This window comes from Cystoisospora suis, assembly GCF_002600585.1.
Source record: "Cystoisospora suis strain Wien I chromosome Unknown contig_249, whole genome shotgun sequence".
NCBI classification, from domain to species: Eukaryota; Apicomplexa; class Conoidasida; order Eucoccidiorida; family Sarcocystidae; genus Cystoisospora; species Cystoisospora suis.
Window position 1 is genome coordinate 1 of NW_027153051.1, and position 17,861 is coordinate 17,861.

Below are 17,861 nucleotides of genomic sequence, written 5' to 3' on the forward strand. Positions count from 1 at the left end.
GGCAAGTGTCGTGCAGGCCCCGCGCGGTCCAGAGAGGACTGAGCGGTTTTGAAGAACACAGAATATAAAGTCTTACAAAGAACACCTTAAATGCGTGGAGCTCTAAAGAACTAGCCCGACGTAACAGAGTGGCATGAATCGGGGCCTGCCGGGCTATTCGTATCAAAATCCGTAGGACCTCCCTTGCCTCTCTCAACCCTCGTTGGTCACTTCCCTCATCCACTGTGGCGGATCGACACCTGCTGGTAGGCCAGGAGTGCTAGTGAAAGACCGTACATGTGATGAGCAACTTTCTCCAGGGACCATTCGCTGTGATCCACACGCGGGCAGTCTTCTGGAGGCTTGTCTATGAAAATCACCAGATATCACTCAACACATCAGGCGAAGTCAGTTTTGTTGGGATCTGGTCTGAAGAGGGACAATCTCATACCAGCGGAGATGCAAGTCTGGGTCTCTGGTGATGGGGCATGCATTGCATGTACGAGAGGCGGGCTCGCAACGAAGGTTCTGCGGTATGCACGTTGTGTACCATAACATTCTAAGTGGATATTTTCTCCGTAGGACTGCTCTTGTGTTTACACCTCTGTCAAGGCAGCTGCCAAGAGCGGCGAAGTGGCCGCTCCCGAAGAAGCTTCAGACCAAGGGGCGGGGCTTTTTGAGCGTGTACAGGACTCCGCTTTTCTCTTGTGCGTCAGACAGCTTTCGAGCTTGTCTCTGCCTTACTCCTTCTCTTTCGATTTTTTGCTTGGCATTTTCATTTGGAAGCTTGAAGCTGAAGTGGCAGTGGGTCCCCAGTGTCTGTGTGCCGTACGTCACGATGGCACCGCCGCTCGGCAGAGATCCGCCTCGAGTGGAAAGGGTAACATATGAGAGCGCCCAGCGTGTTATTCCTTCGACTCCTTACGTTTCACGTGTCCACAACTGCGATAGGAACAGCACAACTTCGTCCCAGGGTGGCTGTCTGTCTCCGCAGCCGCCACGCCCTGCCATCTATCATCAAAGGCACGCTGGCGACTTCCGAAGTCATCTTCGTGTTGCATCCTTTCTCTGTTTTCTTTTCGTTTTCTCCGATTTTTTCGTGCCTACCTCTTGTTCCCCTCACGCTTCCCTTTCGACTTTATCTCTTGATGGTTACGTCGCCGCGCCAACCGAATTCCTTTCCGGGGTGCGTATCTCAGTCAATGGAGGGGCCACTTCCGTTGCGCCGACATCTTCTGGTCGCTTTTTTCTTCCCCCTCTTCCCGCAGGTTCCTATCTTCTCCAGCCATCTCATCCTCGCCTTATTTTTCCTTCTTACTTGGTCAAAATTTTGCCTGCGTCTCCAGTTGACAAAGCCCGCCCAGGCGGGAGAGGTGATCCAGGGAAATCGCTAACAGCTCAAGTGTTTTTACTTGGAGATAGCTTCCGACCCCTCCATCCGAGCCACCCTCTTCCCGCTCCTTTCCGAATTGAACCGGGTCCTGGATCTCCAGCTTACTTCACAGTAAAACCTCCATTCAATCTGCTCTTTCTCCTTCAACAGCCGATCCTTCTAGTAGGAGCCTTCTGTTGCGCTCTCATGTGGTGCCTTCCTAAGTTACAACAGTATCAAGAGGAAGAGGAGCGGCAGCAACGTCTGCTAGCAAGCCAGGAGAACGCAGCGGCATGTGTTCGAGATGGTCGTGATGTCGGAAGGAGAGGGGTATCTCCACACACTTCTGTATCTGCTGAAGACCTCGATGATCAGGCCGTAGCAGAAACTTCCGCTTTTCGAAAAGGCTTGATGGCTTTAAAAGGAGACTTCAGGACAGCTCTTCGATAAGTCACATCACTTCTGAGCTTCCTTTCTTTGCAGCGAAGACAAAGAAACCTCCCAACGAATGATCGATTCTCTCCTACAAAGTCCATCCTCATCCAGACGCACACCTTCTGTTCATACACCTCTCGGTGTCCACTACTGGCTGTTTGATGGGCTATCTCCCTTCATCACACGGGAGATTACGTTTCCCTAGCTTTCTCGTACACACGGTTTCGATGTAGAAGAGTGCATGCGGCGAGGGGTCTTTTGAATGATACTAGGGATATGAGTTCGATGCCGATATTCTAGGAAGTTCTATAGACTCCATGACACCTCTCCAAGACTTCATTGCATTTCATTGGGGAGAACGAAGGAATATCGGGACAAGTAACTCCCTCTGCTGTTTATTCTATCTATCTATCTATCTACCTATCTATCTATCTACCTATCTATCTATCTATCTCGTGAAGTCATCAAGAGATCTACTATCATGTAGATCGTATGGAAGATGTGTTACCTGAGTACGAATACTGTCTGGCTGATGGATAGATATATGCCTGTTCCAGTCGATATCGAACAGAGCCCATATGAATGCTATTGACTGAAATGGATTGATCTCCAACAAAGGGAGGGGGGCGTAAGTGCGCATAACTTCTCAAACACTTTTTTTCTTCTTGCTGTTTTCTTTGCTGCTACGGCTGTGACGCAAACTGACTGATCCTCCTCATGACTTGCGTGAGGACATACATATACCTGTCCGTCTCTCTCTCACTCTCTCTCCCTCTCTCGGTCGGATTATTCACTACTGCTTACATATACATATATATAAATCAATGTATATAAAATCAGATCTTATATCGCTTCAGTACTGCTTATAAATATACATACACCTATACATATATATATATATATATCTACATATATATATATATATATATGAGCAGTGTCGGAATCATGCGAGTAAGCCTTAAGAAAGGTCTGACAGATTCTAACAGACGACGATACAACAACAGCAGCATACGTTCTTGTCAGGAGCCTCTCACTGATTTGAGCTGGAAAGTCTAAAGTGTTAGTAGCACGATAAAAATAGAAGGACGGCTCATTAGTATTGTTCGAGGGAAAGACTGCCGTATGCGAAGCCCGATCAAAAGGTTCTATCATCTGCTACCCCGGTTTTCTTTCTCTTTCTCCTGTCATCATGATGTGGCACCGAAGAGATCAGTCCGAACAGTTGGCAGGATAGAGAGGAAAAGTAGTGACATAACATAGGAGTCGTTGCAGTGAGGAAGCAGAAAGATGATGCTAATAATGATGAGAATCTTCTTCATGTAAATACTATTCCCGAATAGTAGATATGGTAGATGACGAGATGATCGACTTTGTCTCTGTAGCCTGATCAGCATCACATCATCTGTTTTCATAGACACTACCATGATGTGATGCTGATCAGGCTACAGAAACAAAGTCGATCATCTCGTCATCTACCATATCTACTATTCTCGTGTCAGCACCCCCTGGCCTATCTGAGGAACACATGAACGGCCCTGGATCTCTAGCACAGGTTGATCTTCTTTAGAAGCTAGTTCTTCTACCACGGCAAGGATTGTCTTTATAGGTAACACTTTTAGGAGAACAAGAGAGAAAGACAAGAAAGACTGATTCTTTAGAAGAGAGAAAGCAAGAAATGGCAGAAGTTGTTTCATCTACTCAACATGATCGTATCTACCCAAGGTTGAAAAGAGAATGACTTGCCTTTCTTACACCCAGGCTACAACAACCTAGGAAAGTACGCACGCATGCGCAGTACATACACCCTAGACACTTTTCCCCTCTCCCTCCTGCTCCTGCCTGCCACCGCAACCATCACCAGGCAACTCGATGGTGTAACCTCCTCCCCCCCCCTCCGCCCTCTCTTACAATGCCAAAGGCAGTTCAAACAGTTAGATAACACTTGCATATGTGAGTTCGTATGTTTTCCGAAAAAGAGAAACCTTTTCATCCTCGTCATGATACTCGATCGCGCAGTCAATGCTCTCATACACTTCGCCAAGTCCATATCTCTGTATGTCCACGTAACAAGAACCGCGCGGCACAACAAGAATGCCCCTGTATACAAACAAGGCAGACACGTGAGCATTCATTCCTCTTCCCTACATGAAGCCCCTATCTAGACAGCTAGCCAGCTAGCCAACACGCGTTCGATGGGACCTGAGGCTCACATGCGAAAACATACTACATACTCACATGGATGAAGTCCTCCTAAGTAGAAGAATATAAAGTGACACGAGAGCCGAGGCGAGGCGTCGCTTAGATGAAGTAGACGGTAAGGATGATGAAGAGGTATACATGCATGACACATAAACAGAGACAAGAGAAATTTTCTTCTTCCCGTCTCCCTTGATCTCTTGAAAAGAACGTATCTCCACAACATCACTCTTTCACCTGCCTTCTCCCCTGCATATCTCTTCTGCTCCATCACAGAAGCAAAGAGGAAAGCTCTTCTTTTCCTTCTTCCTCTAAACTTACACAACGAGTCTCCGTGGTACAAAGATTCCGCATGTTCCTCTGTGCACCTCACATAGAGACACCTATATATATATAGATAGTCATACTCTGTAGATCACCACGATGATGATGATGATTGACTAGAAGCTCATCTTCTCTTCTGTCTGTTCTTTTTGATCATGGATCGAGCAGCAAGTGTATTTTACCCAAGAACTACAAGAAGACGACCTCCTCGTCCAAGACAACAACATGATCTCCCTCTTCTTTCTTTTCTATTTCCGACTCTTTCTTCTCTTCCTATTTGACAGGTGGAAGAAGCCAAAGTTTGATGATTCCTGCTGTATCTACAGTGATCATCATCTTTTCATCTTCTAGAATCCACATCTCCACGATTCCTTCTGCGTGAGCTCGCCATACACATACCATTCCTCCTTCGAACCCTCCTGCCTTCTCCCGTCTTTCTGTCAACTTGTCTCTCAGTAGAGCTATAAACGAAGAGTCTCTCTGAAGACACACACCGGTCTCACAAGGTATCCTGCTAGAACTCCCATATACACCTGGTAGATAAGAAGCTCCGTCGCCCCTAAGAAGGTTGTCCTCTGTAGGATAATCATCTCCGAGGGGCGTTGTTGCTTTCAAATGATTGAATGAAAGCCTCTCACAAACTGGATCGTCACCCTTCTTCTTTTGTCTAGCAAGATGATTCATCTTCTTCTCCTCCTCCTCCTCCGTTCTTCTGTCCAAGTGCCTATACAGCGGATCGTCACTCCACATGTTCGCATGACCACTACGACTCTTCGACCATCCATCACCATAGGGGGAAACTGTCCCATGATGCCGATCAAACCACCTTCGCCCTCCTGATGATCTTCTACTATAAGGACCTTCGCTTCCTTGGCCTAACGCTAGGAAAGAGATGATTCCTCCGAGAACACCAGACTTCGCCTCTCCTTTCTGTTGTGAAGGAAGAAGAAATGCACTATGACTTCTCTTCTTCTTTTCTCCACTTGCAACCGCCAGGACACTCCCTTCCGACCACCAGGCTAAAGCCCCGACTCGACTCTTCGACGGTAGACAATCGAGACGTCCTAAGAGCTCTAAACGAACTGCCGTCTTCATGGACGTCCTCGTCACTTCGAGTGAAGAAGAGGAACAATTGATACACTCGACAACCTTCTCCTCACTCCGACCAACTTCACAGTTATATTCTCCGAAGACAGACGCGCTCCCCCCTCTATGACAATCCTGTACACAACGACCGAGTGGGGGTTGGGTATCTGGAGAAGCTCGTGAACTAGCGAACATGAGAGATGTAGAAGGTCCAATCTTTCTCTCAGGTTTCATCTCGCCTTGTTCTCTTTTTTCATCTTCTTTCTCGTCTTCTCTTTGGACAGCCCTTCTCAACTCTTTCTTTTCTAGAGAAGGACAGATGGACTCGAAACAAGATGACGAAGACCCACATCGATGAAGAAGAAGAGAAGTAGGCGACGAAGGAGATGAAAAAGGAAAGGATTGTGACATCTCCATGGAACTTTCTTTAACACTTCTTTCTTCATTCTCTTTTCTTATCTTACCTGTCTCACCAACAGCTCGTAGCCCCTGACGAGACGAGACACCCTCATCGTGTCTTCCTCTTCTTCTTGCGAAGGAGGAAAGTGATTGAGGTGAAGAAGAGGAAGATGAAATCTTCGACTGTTGCTTCTCAATATGATATCTCCATACATGTACCCATCCTTCTATGGCAGCAGTGAAGAGTAACTGCCTCTCAGGAGCAATACATAAAGCGTCAATTCGATGAGACTGCGTATACACCTCAGATTCAGCACAGACACCATACGATTTCTTTCTCTCCTCTTCTTTCTCTTGCTGGTGGACGTCATCGGAGCTCCCTCCTTGGTCTTTTCTTTCAAGTCTCTCTCCCCCTTTGTCTCTCGAACTTCCTTCATCTGATAGCACCCCTGGAAGAGGACGGGGAATCCCTCCCTTTGCTACATAGACGATATTCAATCGCACTCTAGGAAGATAAACTAAAGAAGCATGCTGATCCATCCTCTCATTCAGACAGGCGCGAGATGATGAGGTTGAAGATCTCATCGACAGCATCTTCTCCACCTTTCTCTCGTCTCTATGATATACACTCGGAGGGGTATGTATGGAATGAGTAGGCCAAGCATCGTAAGACAGGGTAGATCTTCCTAACATTGTATCTCTCTTGCGAGAGCCTTCTTCTTCAGTTGGAATTCCTAGAGAGGCGCTAGGTGTCGGAGATCTCTCAGCCATCTCTTTGGTCGTAGAAGGACTTCGATTTTCCGTAGTACGACGCTCAGAAGGATTCTCAATCTTAGTATCACTCCTCTCGCCGGAGGGTTCCTGAAGCATGTTAGACGATAATGAAGCAGACGATGGTGGATATGGGAAGGGACTCTCTCTTGCTGATATGGAAACTTCTTCTTCCTCTTCTTTATCTGTTTTTACTTCTCTAGACCCAAGACCCCTTGATCTCTCTTCTACATCCCCCCGGTCGTTCTCCTTCCCCCTATGACGACTGCGACCAAGTGAAGGAGACGTGGAGACCGCAAGCATGGTAACGTGAATACGATAGATACATATACTCCCATCCTCACATCCAAAGAAAAGAAGAGATAAAGATTCATCAATCTGACCTACACGTGCAGCACCGTCTGCTGAAATCTCTTGCTGAACTAAAAGTTCTCCTGTCCTTCCGTGGTGTACATACACCTGACGGTCTCGACCAGCTGAGATAAGCAGCGTCAATACAGATGGACAGCTCCCTTCTCTTGCCTCTCTTTCTTCTTCTTTCCGTGGTGATCTTTCTAATCTTCCTCTGTCACACGAGAAAGCTTGTTGGCGTGACGGAAGAGAAGAAGCAACTCGAGGAAGAGAGATATCTGTAGTTAGGAGGACAGATACACTTCCACGATGAGAAGTAAACTGAGGTAAGCCGCGTCTATGACGACGAGGTCGACAAATGCCATCACCACCGTAGACTCCTCTCTTCGGTTCTTCTTCTTCTTTCTTCTTCTTTTCCTTCTCCATTCTTTCATTATCGTATCTTCCCTCTACCTGTGAAGAAGCTGTTCGATAAAACGCATTTTCGCTCTTTGCCGTCCTCATATCATAATGACCTCTTGTAGATGACGAAAGAGGTGATGAACCCTGGACGCCACTAGGACATGCGCCACATGCAAGAGACTCACCACCTCGGCTATTCTTGTTCTTCTTCTCTTCTTCTTCTTCTCCTCCTTCGTTCGCTCTTACACTTACTGTACGAGAGGTCGAAGTCGACGAAAAAGGTGACCTAGCATGATGACTAGACACTCGGCTATTGTGAGACAGCCTTTCTCTATCCTTTCCATCTGAAGAGTGGAAAGGAGTAGGTATGCTGCTGCTATGACTGCCCCTACTTCTCACAGAGAGAGAAGAAGACGTAGACACTTTCTTTTCGCTCTCTGATGAAATCCTCCGAGGAGTTGGGAGTTCTTGAGCTTCTTCTACATCATGAGATGCCACCGACGAACAAGGAAAGATGAAAGGGACACTGCATGCTGATAACGCTGCTCTCGATCGAGGAGCAGCAGAAGAAGAAGATGGGGTGTTAAGCATCGAGACTCTTCCTTTCGAACGATTCACTCCACCGAAATTACTTCGCTGACTCCCTTTGGTACGTGTGTGAAGAGGCGATTGTTGACCAGAGTGAAGAGAGAACGTTTTCTTCTTGTCTCTGCTGTCCTTAGAAGGCCTACTTGCATTCTCTCTTCTACGATGATCAGGTGTATGTACACCTCCCCCCTCTGTGATTTCAGGTGTATATGATGCTGAAGAAGAGACACCGCAGATCTTCGTCCCTTCTTCATACACGGCCTCTTCTCCTCTTATACCACGCTGAGAATTCCCACGCTGTCTCTGTTTTTCATCCGCCGTCTCTTGTAGATCTCCTCCTGAATGTTGAGGCATCTCCTCATGAAGGTGACAAGAGTCCGAAGGAAAAGAAGATCTCTTCCCTCTCTTTTGCTCGTTCTTCTCTATCAGACGCCTTCTCTCAGCACCATCCTCATGAACTAAACCTTCTGGAAGACAATCCTCTTTAACTGAAAGTCTCTTCACTCCCTGGTCAACTCCTCTACCTCCTGTCATGATCATCATCTTCCTTCCTTCTTCTTTTACGTCTCTTCGAATCTTTTCATCTGGCTTTGTCGTCTCGTTCATAGTAGCCGGGAGACGAGACGTCGTCGTATTTTTCGTGCCGGGAGAATGAGGAAAGACCGCTCCACACGCAATCGATCCATTTGACAAACCAATGAAGAAGAGAGACAAAGAAGAAGAAAAACAACACACAGAGCTTCTCCTTGAAAGACATCCCGCAGTCTCTTGTTTGAATAGACGAAACTGATTGAGTATATGCGCCTGTGATGGGGTGAGATGACTGGACTCACGCGGGGATGATGAAGTTCTGCCTGCATGCGAAGAAAACGCAGAAGAGGGTAAAGAAAAAGCGGAGCTAGAAAGATCATTATGACTAAAAGACGGATGAAAGGGAGGTAGAGAAGATGCAGAAGATGGAGAAAAAGATGAGAAGGGAATGTCTGAAGAGTGTTTCATAAATGGCGTAGGAGGGTCTGGATTAACGTGATGACGGTGAGGCAGGAGTAAAGAAGAAGAAGAAGACGGCCAAAGAGAACTCCTAGAAGATAACGAAGAAGAGAACGAATCTCTCGAATAAGCAGGGAGGGAAGACATAAGGGAAGAAGAAGAAAAAGTAGAAATATGTGATGTACACTCGCCACCTGCAGGGATCATCGTCACCATCTCCTTCTTCATCTTCATTGCCATGAACATGTGACCTCTATAGTAACGTTTCATTAGAGAAACATTTAGATTCACCATATCTTGCAGAGAGACGCTTGTCGTCGTTATGAAGGACGTCTTTCGGAAAGGATGGGCTGCTGTCTTCTTGAAGAACTTCGGAGGAGCTTTCTGTTTCTCTTCTTCTTCTTCTTCTTCCCCTATAACGACTCGCGTTTTGCTAAGAGAAGAAGAGAGAGGGCCACTCTCATAACTTTGTCGTTGGTCGTCTTTCTCTTTCTGTCCTTTCAGCACCTTTTCTCTTTCATTCCCTACATCTAATAGCCCCGCATTACTCTCCCTTCTATCCCTCCCTCTAGGATCGATGGCTCTCTGTTCTTTTTCATGGCCTGTTGTCTCAACGGATACATGAGTATCATGACCGATGCTTCTATTGCCTAACAAGCTAGATGAAGAAGACGAGAGATCACTTTCCTTTGATCGGTCGTTTTTCTCCTGAAAGTTTCCTCTCCCCTCTTCAAGAAGCCCTTCATATAGAAGAAGCTCCTGCTGAAGGCGTAGAGGATTGGGAGAAAGATGAGACCCCTGCTGCTTAAGACGGGTCAGCATGCGAGAGAAGAAAGAAGACGATGTCTCATGGAGGAGAAATACAAAAAGATAATAAGGAAGTCGAAAGAAAGATGAGAAGTCCATTAGTGAGAAGATTCCATCATGATGATCCTCTCTCTTCACATCGTTGTTTCTAGAGGAAGAAGTCGGGAGAGAACAAGAAGAAAAGAAAGGAGAATCTCCGAGAACGTCGTGGGTGACCAGAGCTCCGCACGTCACGCGATTTTGACCTCCACGGAACTGAAGTAAAAGAAGAGGTCGAAGAGGGTGTATAGACACCAGACCGGACGCACACTCCAAGCAAACATCTACATGATGAAGAGAGGGATCTATATCACCCTTCTTGTCTCTCAATTTTCTTCTTCTTTCCCATTGCCCGGTTCGTGGCAAATGAGAGATTTCTTGCCTTGTCATACAGATCTTCTTCCGAGTCGCATCTTGTTCTTCTTCTTCTCCCTCGACTTCAAGCCTTCGCCTCCTCCTCCTTTTGCTTCGTGCGCTAAGGCCAAAGAAAGAGAGAACCTGCGGATCACCAGTGATGTCAGTACGTCGCAGGAGCTCAGAGACATAGGCGATAAGGTGTCTTTGTCGCTGATAGACAAGCTGTAGACCTAGTAAGCCACTGCTATTCTTACTCCCTCGACTTGTAACATGAAGAGAAGAAGAAGAATGAAAAGAGGAAGAAGAAGAAGATGGCGCCCAAGTTCCCCTGGGTGGGATTGGAGCCGAACCGCATGCATATCCAGAGAAAGAAGCAGAAGGAAAAGAAAGCATGTTTATAGGAGGAGTAAAGAAAGAAAAGAAAGGTAGGGAAGGAGATGAAGAAGCTTGAGAAGAAGATGATGATGATGAAGAAGAAAGAAGAGGAAAAGACGAAGAAGGAGATGATGGTTGAGTCTTAGAGGGAGAGGCCCTAACAGGATCTCTATGATTTTCCCGATAATGAAAACGAAAGGATTCACCATAGCCTTCTTCTTCTTCTCCCTCTTCTTCTTCTTCTTCTCGTCTTAGCAAGAATGCTTCTTTCCTCTTCTTCTTGTTCATATCGTCATCATGATCATCTTCTTCTTCTTTTCTTCTCCTTCCCTCCTGCCGGCCATGATCTGACCGAGGTGACGTCCCCTCTTCTGACTCGCTCCTGTATGAGCCTTCGCTCTCTTCTTCATGGAGAGCTTCGCTTTGTCTATGAAGAGATTTCAACGCAGCGTAGACATGAGGAGCGAGGAGAGGTAAGAGAGGAAGCCTCGGAGGAAGAGAAGGAACACGAGGATACAAAGAAGTTAAGTAGGCATGAAGAGCTACAAAGTGTCGATAACGCTTACGTGAAACAATAGGAGGAAGAAGATCTCGAGAAAAGCCTGGCGAAGAGGAAGAGGGGGGAGAAAGACGAGAAGAAGAAAAGTCTTTCCGTACATTCTCAGTCATCTTTCTCGCCCTTGGGAGAGGTGTTGGGAAGGAAGTATGACGAGAACGAGGATGATAAGGGGAAGACGTCGGCGACTGCTTTTGGAAAGCTGATGAACTAGGCTGAGAGAATCCTGGCGTAGATCTATTAGAATGATTTCTCACCTCTTCTTCTTCTCTTCTTTCTCTTTCACTATGTCTTCTGCTTTGCTCTCTTGAAAGGCGTTCTTCTTCTTCTTCATCTTCTTTTCTTCTTCGGCTCTCCCCCTCTGGGCTTGGATAGAAAGAGATAGGCTTGGAGAACTCATCATGATCGATCTCTCTCTCTCGTCCAATCTCTTCAACATTCCTTTCTACTTTTTCCTTCTCCATAGAAGACATGCCAGTTGCTTCTCTTGTATCTGTCTCAAAGAGAAGGACAGACGATGGAGAAAGGACCTCATTTCTTTCTTCTTCTCCACCTCTTTCTCTTTGTTCACTTTCTTCATCTCTTCTCATTACGACAACTTCCGTCCTCCTCATATGACTCTCCTTTTCTTCTTCTTCTCCTCCTCCTCCTCTCGCCTTTCGCTTACCACCCTTAACACCGACACTAATCTCACTCTCCCTCGTATACATCTCTCCTATCTCTGTGTGTGAATCTTTCTTTCTCGCCGTAAAGACGAGATTCTTATCTCTCTTTGTCGTGATCGTCTCCTCACCCCTTCTCAAAGCCCCCCCCTCATGAGGCTTCTTTAAACATGATTGCGATAACTGTCGAGCTATTATATCTTTCTTCATCTTCTCATAAGAGACAGGCGGATATAGCAAGCTATTCTTCTTCATCCTCTTCTTCGCCTTTTCTCTCCTTTTCAAGAGATACGCGTTCACCAGAGACATTCTCATCTCTTCATTCTTATCAACATCTTCTTCCTTATCTTTCTTCTCTTCCTCCTTCCTCTCTGAGTTGCCTATCTCTTCTTCCTCTTCCTTATCATCGTCTTCATCTGAGAATCCGATCGAAGAGGGAAGAACGGAAAGCTCAACCTCTCGCTGTTCCTGCTGAAAGAAATTCTCTGGTCCATTCATCAGATGCCTCGCAGGAAAGAGAGGAAGAGAAGGCGATGGATCATCTGTAGAAAAGAACATTCCCCCATTCGTCTTCATCATCTGGTTGTTGTCAGGTGTATATACACCTCTCCCTGACATTCCCCCCATAATGATATTACTCCCATATGTTCCACTAGCAGAGAGAAGAACTCCCCTTTCTTCTTCTTTCTTCTTCTGTTGTTTGAGAGCCCTAATCGTCAAAGGATTAGAAGAAGAAGAAAGCGTCAAGCCATGCCTAAAGGAACTTCCTCCATCCATGCTAGATAGCAAGAGCTTCTTTCTTCCTTCTCCTGGAAAGAAGACATCTTCTCCACACTGTAATGAAGTTGTAGGAGGAGGAGGAGGTGACGCGTCACCTGGTCTTCGATGATTTAGAAAGAAAATATACTCCACGAAACACTCACCGTTCTCCCGACAGCCTTCAACAGACACATGCTGTACATACAGATCAGCTATGGGCCCTACACCCGTACCAGCACCTCCAGTAAATAAAGAAAAAGAAGGAAAACTTTCCTCTTCTTCTTCTTCTTCCTCTCTTGATGATGACGACAGGAGATGAGGTGGAATGGAAGATCTCGGGCTACACGCCGCTTGAGAGACAGGTATATCGGCGGAGAAGGAGTTTGACAAAGAAGAAGAAGAAGAACAAGGATAGATAGATTGGAAGGATGGTTGAGGAGGGGGAGAAAACGGAGAAGGGAGAGAAGATGAAGAAGAAGAAGAAAGATACTGCAAAGGAGAAGATGGGGAAGACGAAGGAAGGTTTCCAGTGATAGAAGATCGACTCGGATCTTCTTCTTCTTCTTTTTCAGCTTGTCTGTAAAGAGGTGAAGGACGAGGTAATGAAGGTGAGAAGGCCATCGATGAACCGACACTAAATCGATTGTTGTAAGCAACATACTCTTTCGATGAACATTCCTCCTTTTCCTCTCTCTTCGTCGTCCCGAGTTGGTTGGAATATGAATAGAAGAAATGCCCCTCTTCTTCTTCTTCTTGTTCTTTTCTGTCTTCTCTTTTCTCTCTCTGTGAGCTATCCATCAGCATCATCATCTTCTTCTCCTTCTGCTCTTCCTGTCGTGAGACGTCGATAACCTCATCTTCCTTTCCATAGCCCAGGCCACCGCCGTGAAGAGATCCGGAGACGTTAGGAGAAGCAGGAGGAGGATAAGAAGAATAAGAAGAGGCAGAAAGATTCATCTTTTCTTCTCTACGATGGAACGTCTTTTCTTCTCTCCGTCGTATTTCTCTAAAAGGACCATCTTGTTGAGGCAAAGGGTAAGGATAAGGGGAACAGGAAGATGAAGAAGAGAAAGAAGAAGATGGGGAAGAAGCAAAACAGACATCTGCTACCTCTTTTCCATGATCTCTCCTAAATCTATCGGCAGCCCACATCTTTTTCTTCTTGCTCTTCTCTTCATCTTCTTCTTGAGGGGGTCGTTTTCTTCCTTTCTATCTTGGCTGACTTCCCAGAATTCCTTTTCTCTCCACGAACTTTCCGTCTTCTTCTTCTTCTTCACCCAGGACAGACCGAGACCTCCGAGGTCTTCATTTCCCTCCTTGCTGAGAGAAATATAAAGATCTAAGCAAGTCACTTAGCGCGAAAGACAGAGAGGAACACTCCCCTGCATCGGGCAATATCTCGGTCACTTCACTTCTTCTCTCTTGTCCCTCTCCTCTTTCCTCTTGATCTACTCTTCTCTCTCTTCAGGTTCTTAGAGAGGAGAGGAATGAAAGCGACCTACCTTGCTCTACACATCGGTATAGCTTTTCTGCATGCACTAGAGAAAGATGACAGAAGAGAGAAAATGAAGAAGAAAAAGAAAAAGAGACTTTCTTTAGATCCTTCCGTCTCTTCTTTCTCTTTCGCATCACTCGTCTTTCCGTTGAAGCGTCACTACTCGCCCGTTTATCTATCATCTTCCGGTGGACTCTTCTTCTTTCTTCTTCTCTTTCCTTCTCTCTTCTTCTTCTTCTTTCTTTTTCCATCGAGAAACTAGCTGAGACAGACGGCCTTTCATCCTTCGTCTTTGCTAGGGAATAAACTACCAGGCATGACGGGCGTGATCAAGTGTCTGTAAGTGAAAGAACTCCCCATTTCTCTTCTTCTTTCGCGAGTCGTCTCTAAAGCAAGCCAGCGTTGGGAATCTTGGATTATCTTCGTTTTGTTCTATCTTTCTTGGCTCTTCGTATCGCAGAAAAGGCAAAACAGCTTGGAAGCTGAAGAAGAGGCGAAAGGCGAAGAATCTTGGAAAGAGAGAAAAGCTTTACGGAATGATAGATATACACTTGCTTACAACATTTACCACAGAACAACAGAAACGGCAAGGTGAAAAGCAAACAGGAAAGAGGTGAAAAGATCTCTTTCTCTCTCTCTTTATCTAAAGGCAATCTATCTATCTATCTATGTTCATATCTAGACAAGACTCTTCTTCTTCTTCCTCTGCTTCGTTTTCTTTCAACTCTCTTTTTTTCTCTTTTTCTTGTCTTCTTCTCTTCATCTTCCATTAGAGAAAAGGATGAGCAAAAACACTATTCTGTCCTGAGAGGCAAAAAGAAAGAAAGAGCAACAAAGAAAAGCGGGAAGACCTCTTTCTCCCTTTCCACTTCATTCACTCCGCGATGTCTCCTCGAGAGAGAAAAGATGCAAAAAGAAGAAAGACGGTGTTCTTTTAGTTCAAAAGGAAGAAGAATGGAAAAGAAAGAAAGAACAAAAGAGAAAAAAAGGTCGCCGGAGAAGAAAGAATGAAGGCGAAGATGAGAAGCCAAAAGATTTCACGTCAAAACAAGCACTCTCTCGCAGGTAAATGTCTTGAAGAGAAGGGAAGAAAGGACTCAAGAGGAGCCTCCTGTTGGACTGCAGAAAGTAGAAGAAAGGAAAGAAAGGAGAAGAAAGAGATAAGACACACTCATTTAAAAAGAAAGTTTGAAAGAAGAGAGAGGTGAAGAGACAGATACACAGTAGGAGAAGTGATCTTCTCCGCTTCTTCATTTTCATCCCGTCTCCCTTCTCTCGTAATCTCACAGAAGATTTCTCACCCTTTTTTATTCTGAAGTTATCTCTCTGTCTATCTATCTCTCTGTCTATCTCTCTGTCTATCTATCTGTCTATCTCTCGCTCTTTCTATCTATTTGGCTGTTGATTTTCTACCGAGCTGAAGGACGAAAAGAGAAAAAGATTGAGACCTTTTCTTAGACAAGAGACCAGCTTGGAGCAAGGAAGTTCCAAGAGGAAGAAAAGAAGAAAGAAAGAAAAAACGAAAGAAAAGGCAGTCGTCAGAAAGCTCTTGAGATAAAGGTGTAATGAGAAGGATAACTTCACGAGGAGAAAGAATAGCAGGGCGAACGAAAGAAAAAGAGAGTCGCATCTTGAATCTCTCGTCCCTCCATGATCCTTATGCCTTTTCATCCTCTTTTCTCTCTTCGATCTTTCTTCATTCTTTTAGAATCTATAAAGATTTCTTCTCTTTACTTTTTCAAAACAATGGAAGAGTGGTCTCTCTTTCGCTTTCTTGACTTGTCTCGCATCTTTCTTCTCCTTCACAGACTGTCGAGTAACTCCCTCCTCTCTCACATGGTCGGTCTCCTCTGCATGTCTCTCTCCTTTTTCCCTCTTTCTTTCTTTCTCTAAGGAACATTTTGAAATCTTTTACTTCTGCAAAGAGAGTCTTTCTTTTCATTTTGCCTTTCTCTCTTCTCTTCCTCTTCTTTTTCTTTCTTCTCTTTTTTTCTCCAGTCTCCGTCTTTCCCGATTTCTTCGCATCCACCCTCCGTCTCCCTCCTCGTCTTCCTCTTGTCTTCACTTCTTTCTTTCTGTCTTTACTTTTGTTCTTTCTAGCTTCACAATCCACACCCCTCTGGTCTCTCCATTCGTACCCAAGAATCTCTTCAAGAAGAAAAAGAGAGCAAAGCAGAGAAAGAAAAGAAAAGAAGAGGGAGAAGAGCAGCTCAAGTCACCAACACACACACACACACAGCTCTCTCACCGGCAAGGACGAAGGTGTTCTTTCTGTTCTTTTCTTTCTTTTTGAGTCTTCACAAGAGAAGACAAAGAGCAAAACTCTTTCTCTCTTTTCATAGAATCCATCCTCAACTTCCAGAGAAGGAGAAAAGCCTTCCCCTTCTCCACAGAGCGCTGAAGCTCCCATTTCGAAGTCACCTCCATACATACATATGTATCATATATGTGTACGTCTATAGCCTCCTTTCTTTCATCTATTTCTCTTTCTTTCCTTTGCTCTCTCTCTATCATTCTTTCTTCATATCGTAAGAAGGTTCTCTGAAAGTATGGGGGAGTTGAGAGAAGCCGATCATCATCCTATCAGACACTCAATCGATACAAACCACCCTTCAGCTTCGTCTTCTTCTTCTTCGTCTCGTTCTTCTTCTTGTTCTCCCCCCCCGTTTCGTGTGTTGTTTTTCTTTGCCTTCTGTTGCGGTGCATGCGGTGCTTTAGCTTCCGTCTTTGCGAAGCTCCTCTTCGATTTCCATTCACAGTCACATCTTTCACGACTTTCTTCTTTCTTGGTCGAGCAGAATTTTCTCCATCTTTTCCATTCACAAGAGGACAACGAAGCCATCCAGCAATCTCTCTCTTCCTCTTCTGCATCTTCTTCTTTTCTCTTATCACCCTCATCTTCTGGATCATGTATCTCCTCTAGAGAAGAAGACTTTACATATCCAAGGACCTCATCTAGCTCAGCATTTTCTTCACACACTCAGAGAAGCCGAGAAGAGAACGACGAAGAAGAAGAAGTAGGAGGAGATTCCTCTCCATCCTGTGGTAATAAGAATAAGACCTTCTTCAGTCAAGACATCTTGAATGAAACAGATAGAGATAGAAGAAGATCTTCTTCTCATTTGCCTCTATCATCTAGAGGGTCTTGTGTTCTTCCATCATCTCTTCTTTCGTTTCTTCAACTTCTCTCTCATTCTTGTGTCTCATCCTTCTCTTTTTCATCGTTTAGCTTGTCTTCTTTCTTTGGTGAGTCCACCCTTCATCTTCCTCTTCTTTCTCATAAAGAGAGTGAAGAAAGAGAAGATGTGAAACAAGAGAAGAAGAACCCCTCTATCTCCTCTCTTTGTAGCTGTAAGGGGTATTTCATTCTCCTCTTTCTCCGTCTCTTCTTTCTCCTGTTGATGATTGTCTCCAATACAGTCATGCTTCATTATCATTTCCAATCTCTACTCAAGTCATCGAGTTCCTTCATCCCCTCAGTTCTGATCTTCTCCATCAACTTTCTTCTCTGCGGTCTTCTCTCTTGTCTTATCTTTCAAGAGCACCTCTCGTCTCGTTGGATCCTAGGAGCTCTCTCGATGCTTGTCGGAGTGCTCTTTCTTATGCGTGAGGAAAAAAAGACTAACGCCGCTCATTCTCATCACGTCTCGTCTCTGTCATAGATAGATCTTTCACTTTTGTCACTTCATAACCCTACACCCTTTGTCTTCTTCTTTCTCTTCTTCTTCTTCTCTATCTTTTTCATCGTCTTTATTTTCTTCAACACCATGGCGCCTCCTCCTCGAGACGAAGATCATGAGAAGAACATATCAATCATCTCTCCTAGCAGGCAGAAAGAAGAAGAAGAAAAGAAGAAGAAAGATGAGAAAGAGGAACAACAGAAAGAGAAAGACATTCTTTTGCTCGTTGATAGTCATG

The 17,861-nt window shown here is 45.1% G+C and overlaps 2 protein-coding genes across 2 annotated transcripts; one reads left to right on the forward strand and one right to left on the reverse strand.

Moving 5' to 3' along the window:
• The first annotated feature begins 326 nt into the window (after positions 1-326).
• On the forward strand, positions 327-2,378 carry CSUI_000632 (uncharacterized protein). The gene has a single exon (XM_068060865.1). The coding sequence runs from the start codon at positions 461-463 to the stop codon at positions 1,799-1,801; it is 1,341 nt and encodes a 446-aa protein (XP_067927156.1). The 5' UTR covers positions 327-460; the 3' UTR covers positions 1,802-2,378.
• Positions 2,379-2,982: 604 nt separating this feature from the next.
• CSUI_000633 (px domain protein) lies at positions 2,983-15,673 on the reverse strand. The gene has a single exon (XM_068060866.1). The coding sequence runs from the start codon at positions 13,598-13,600 to the stop codon at positions 4,580-4,582; it is 9,021 nt and encodes a 3,006-aa protein (XP_067927157.1). The 5' UTR covers positions 13,601-15,673; the 3' UTR covers positions 2,983-4,579.
• Positions 15,674-17,861: the final 2,188 nt, after the last annotated feature.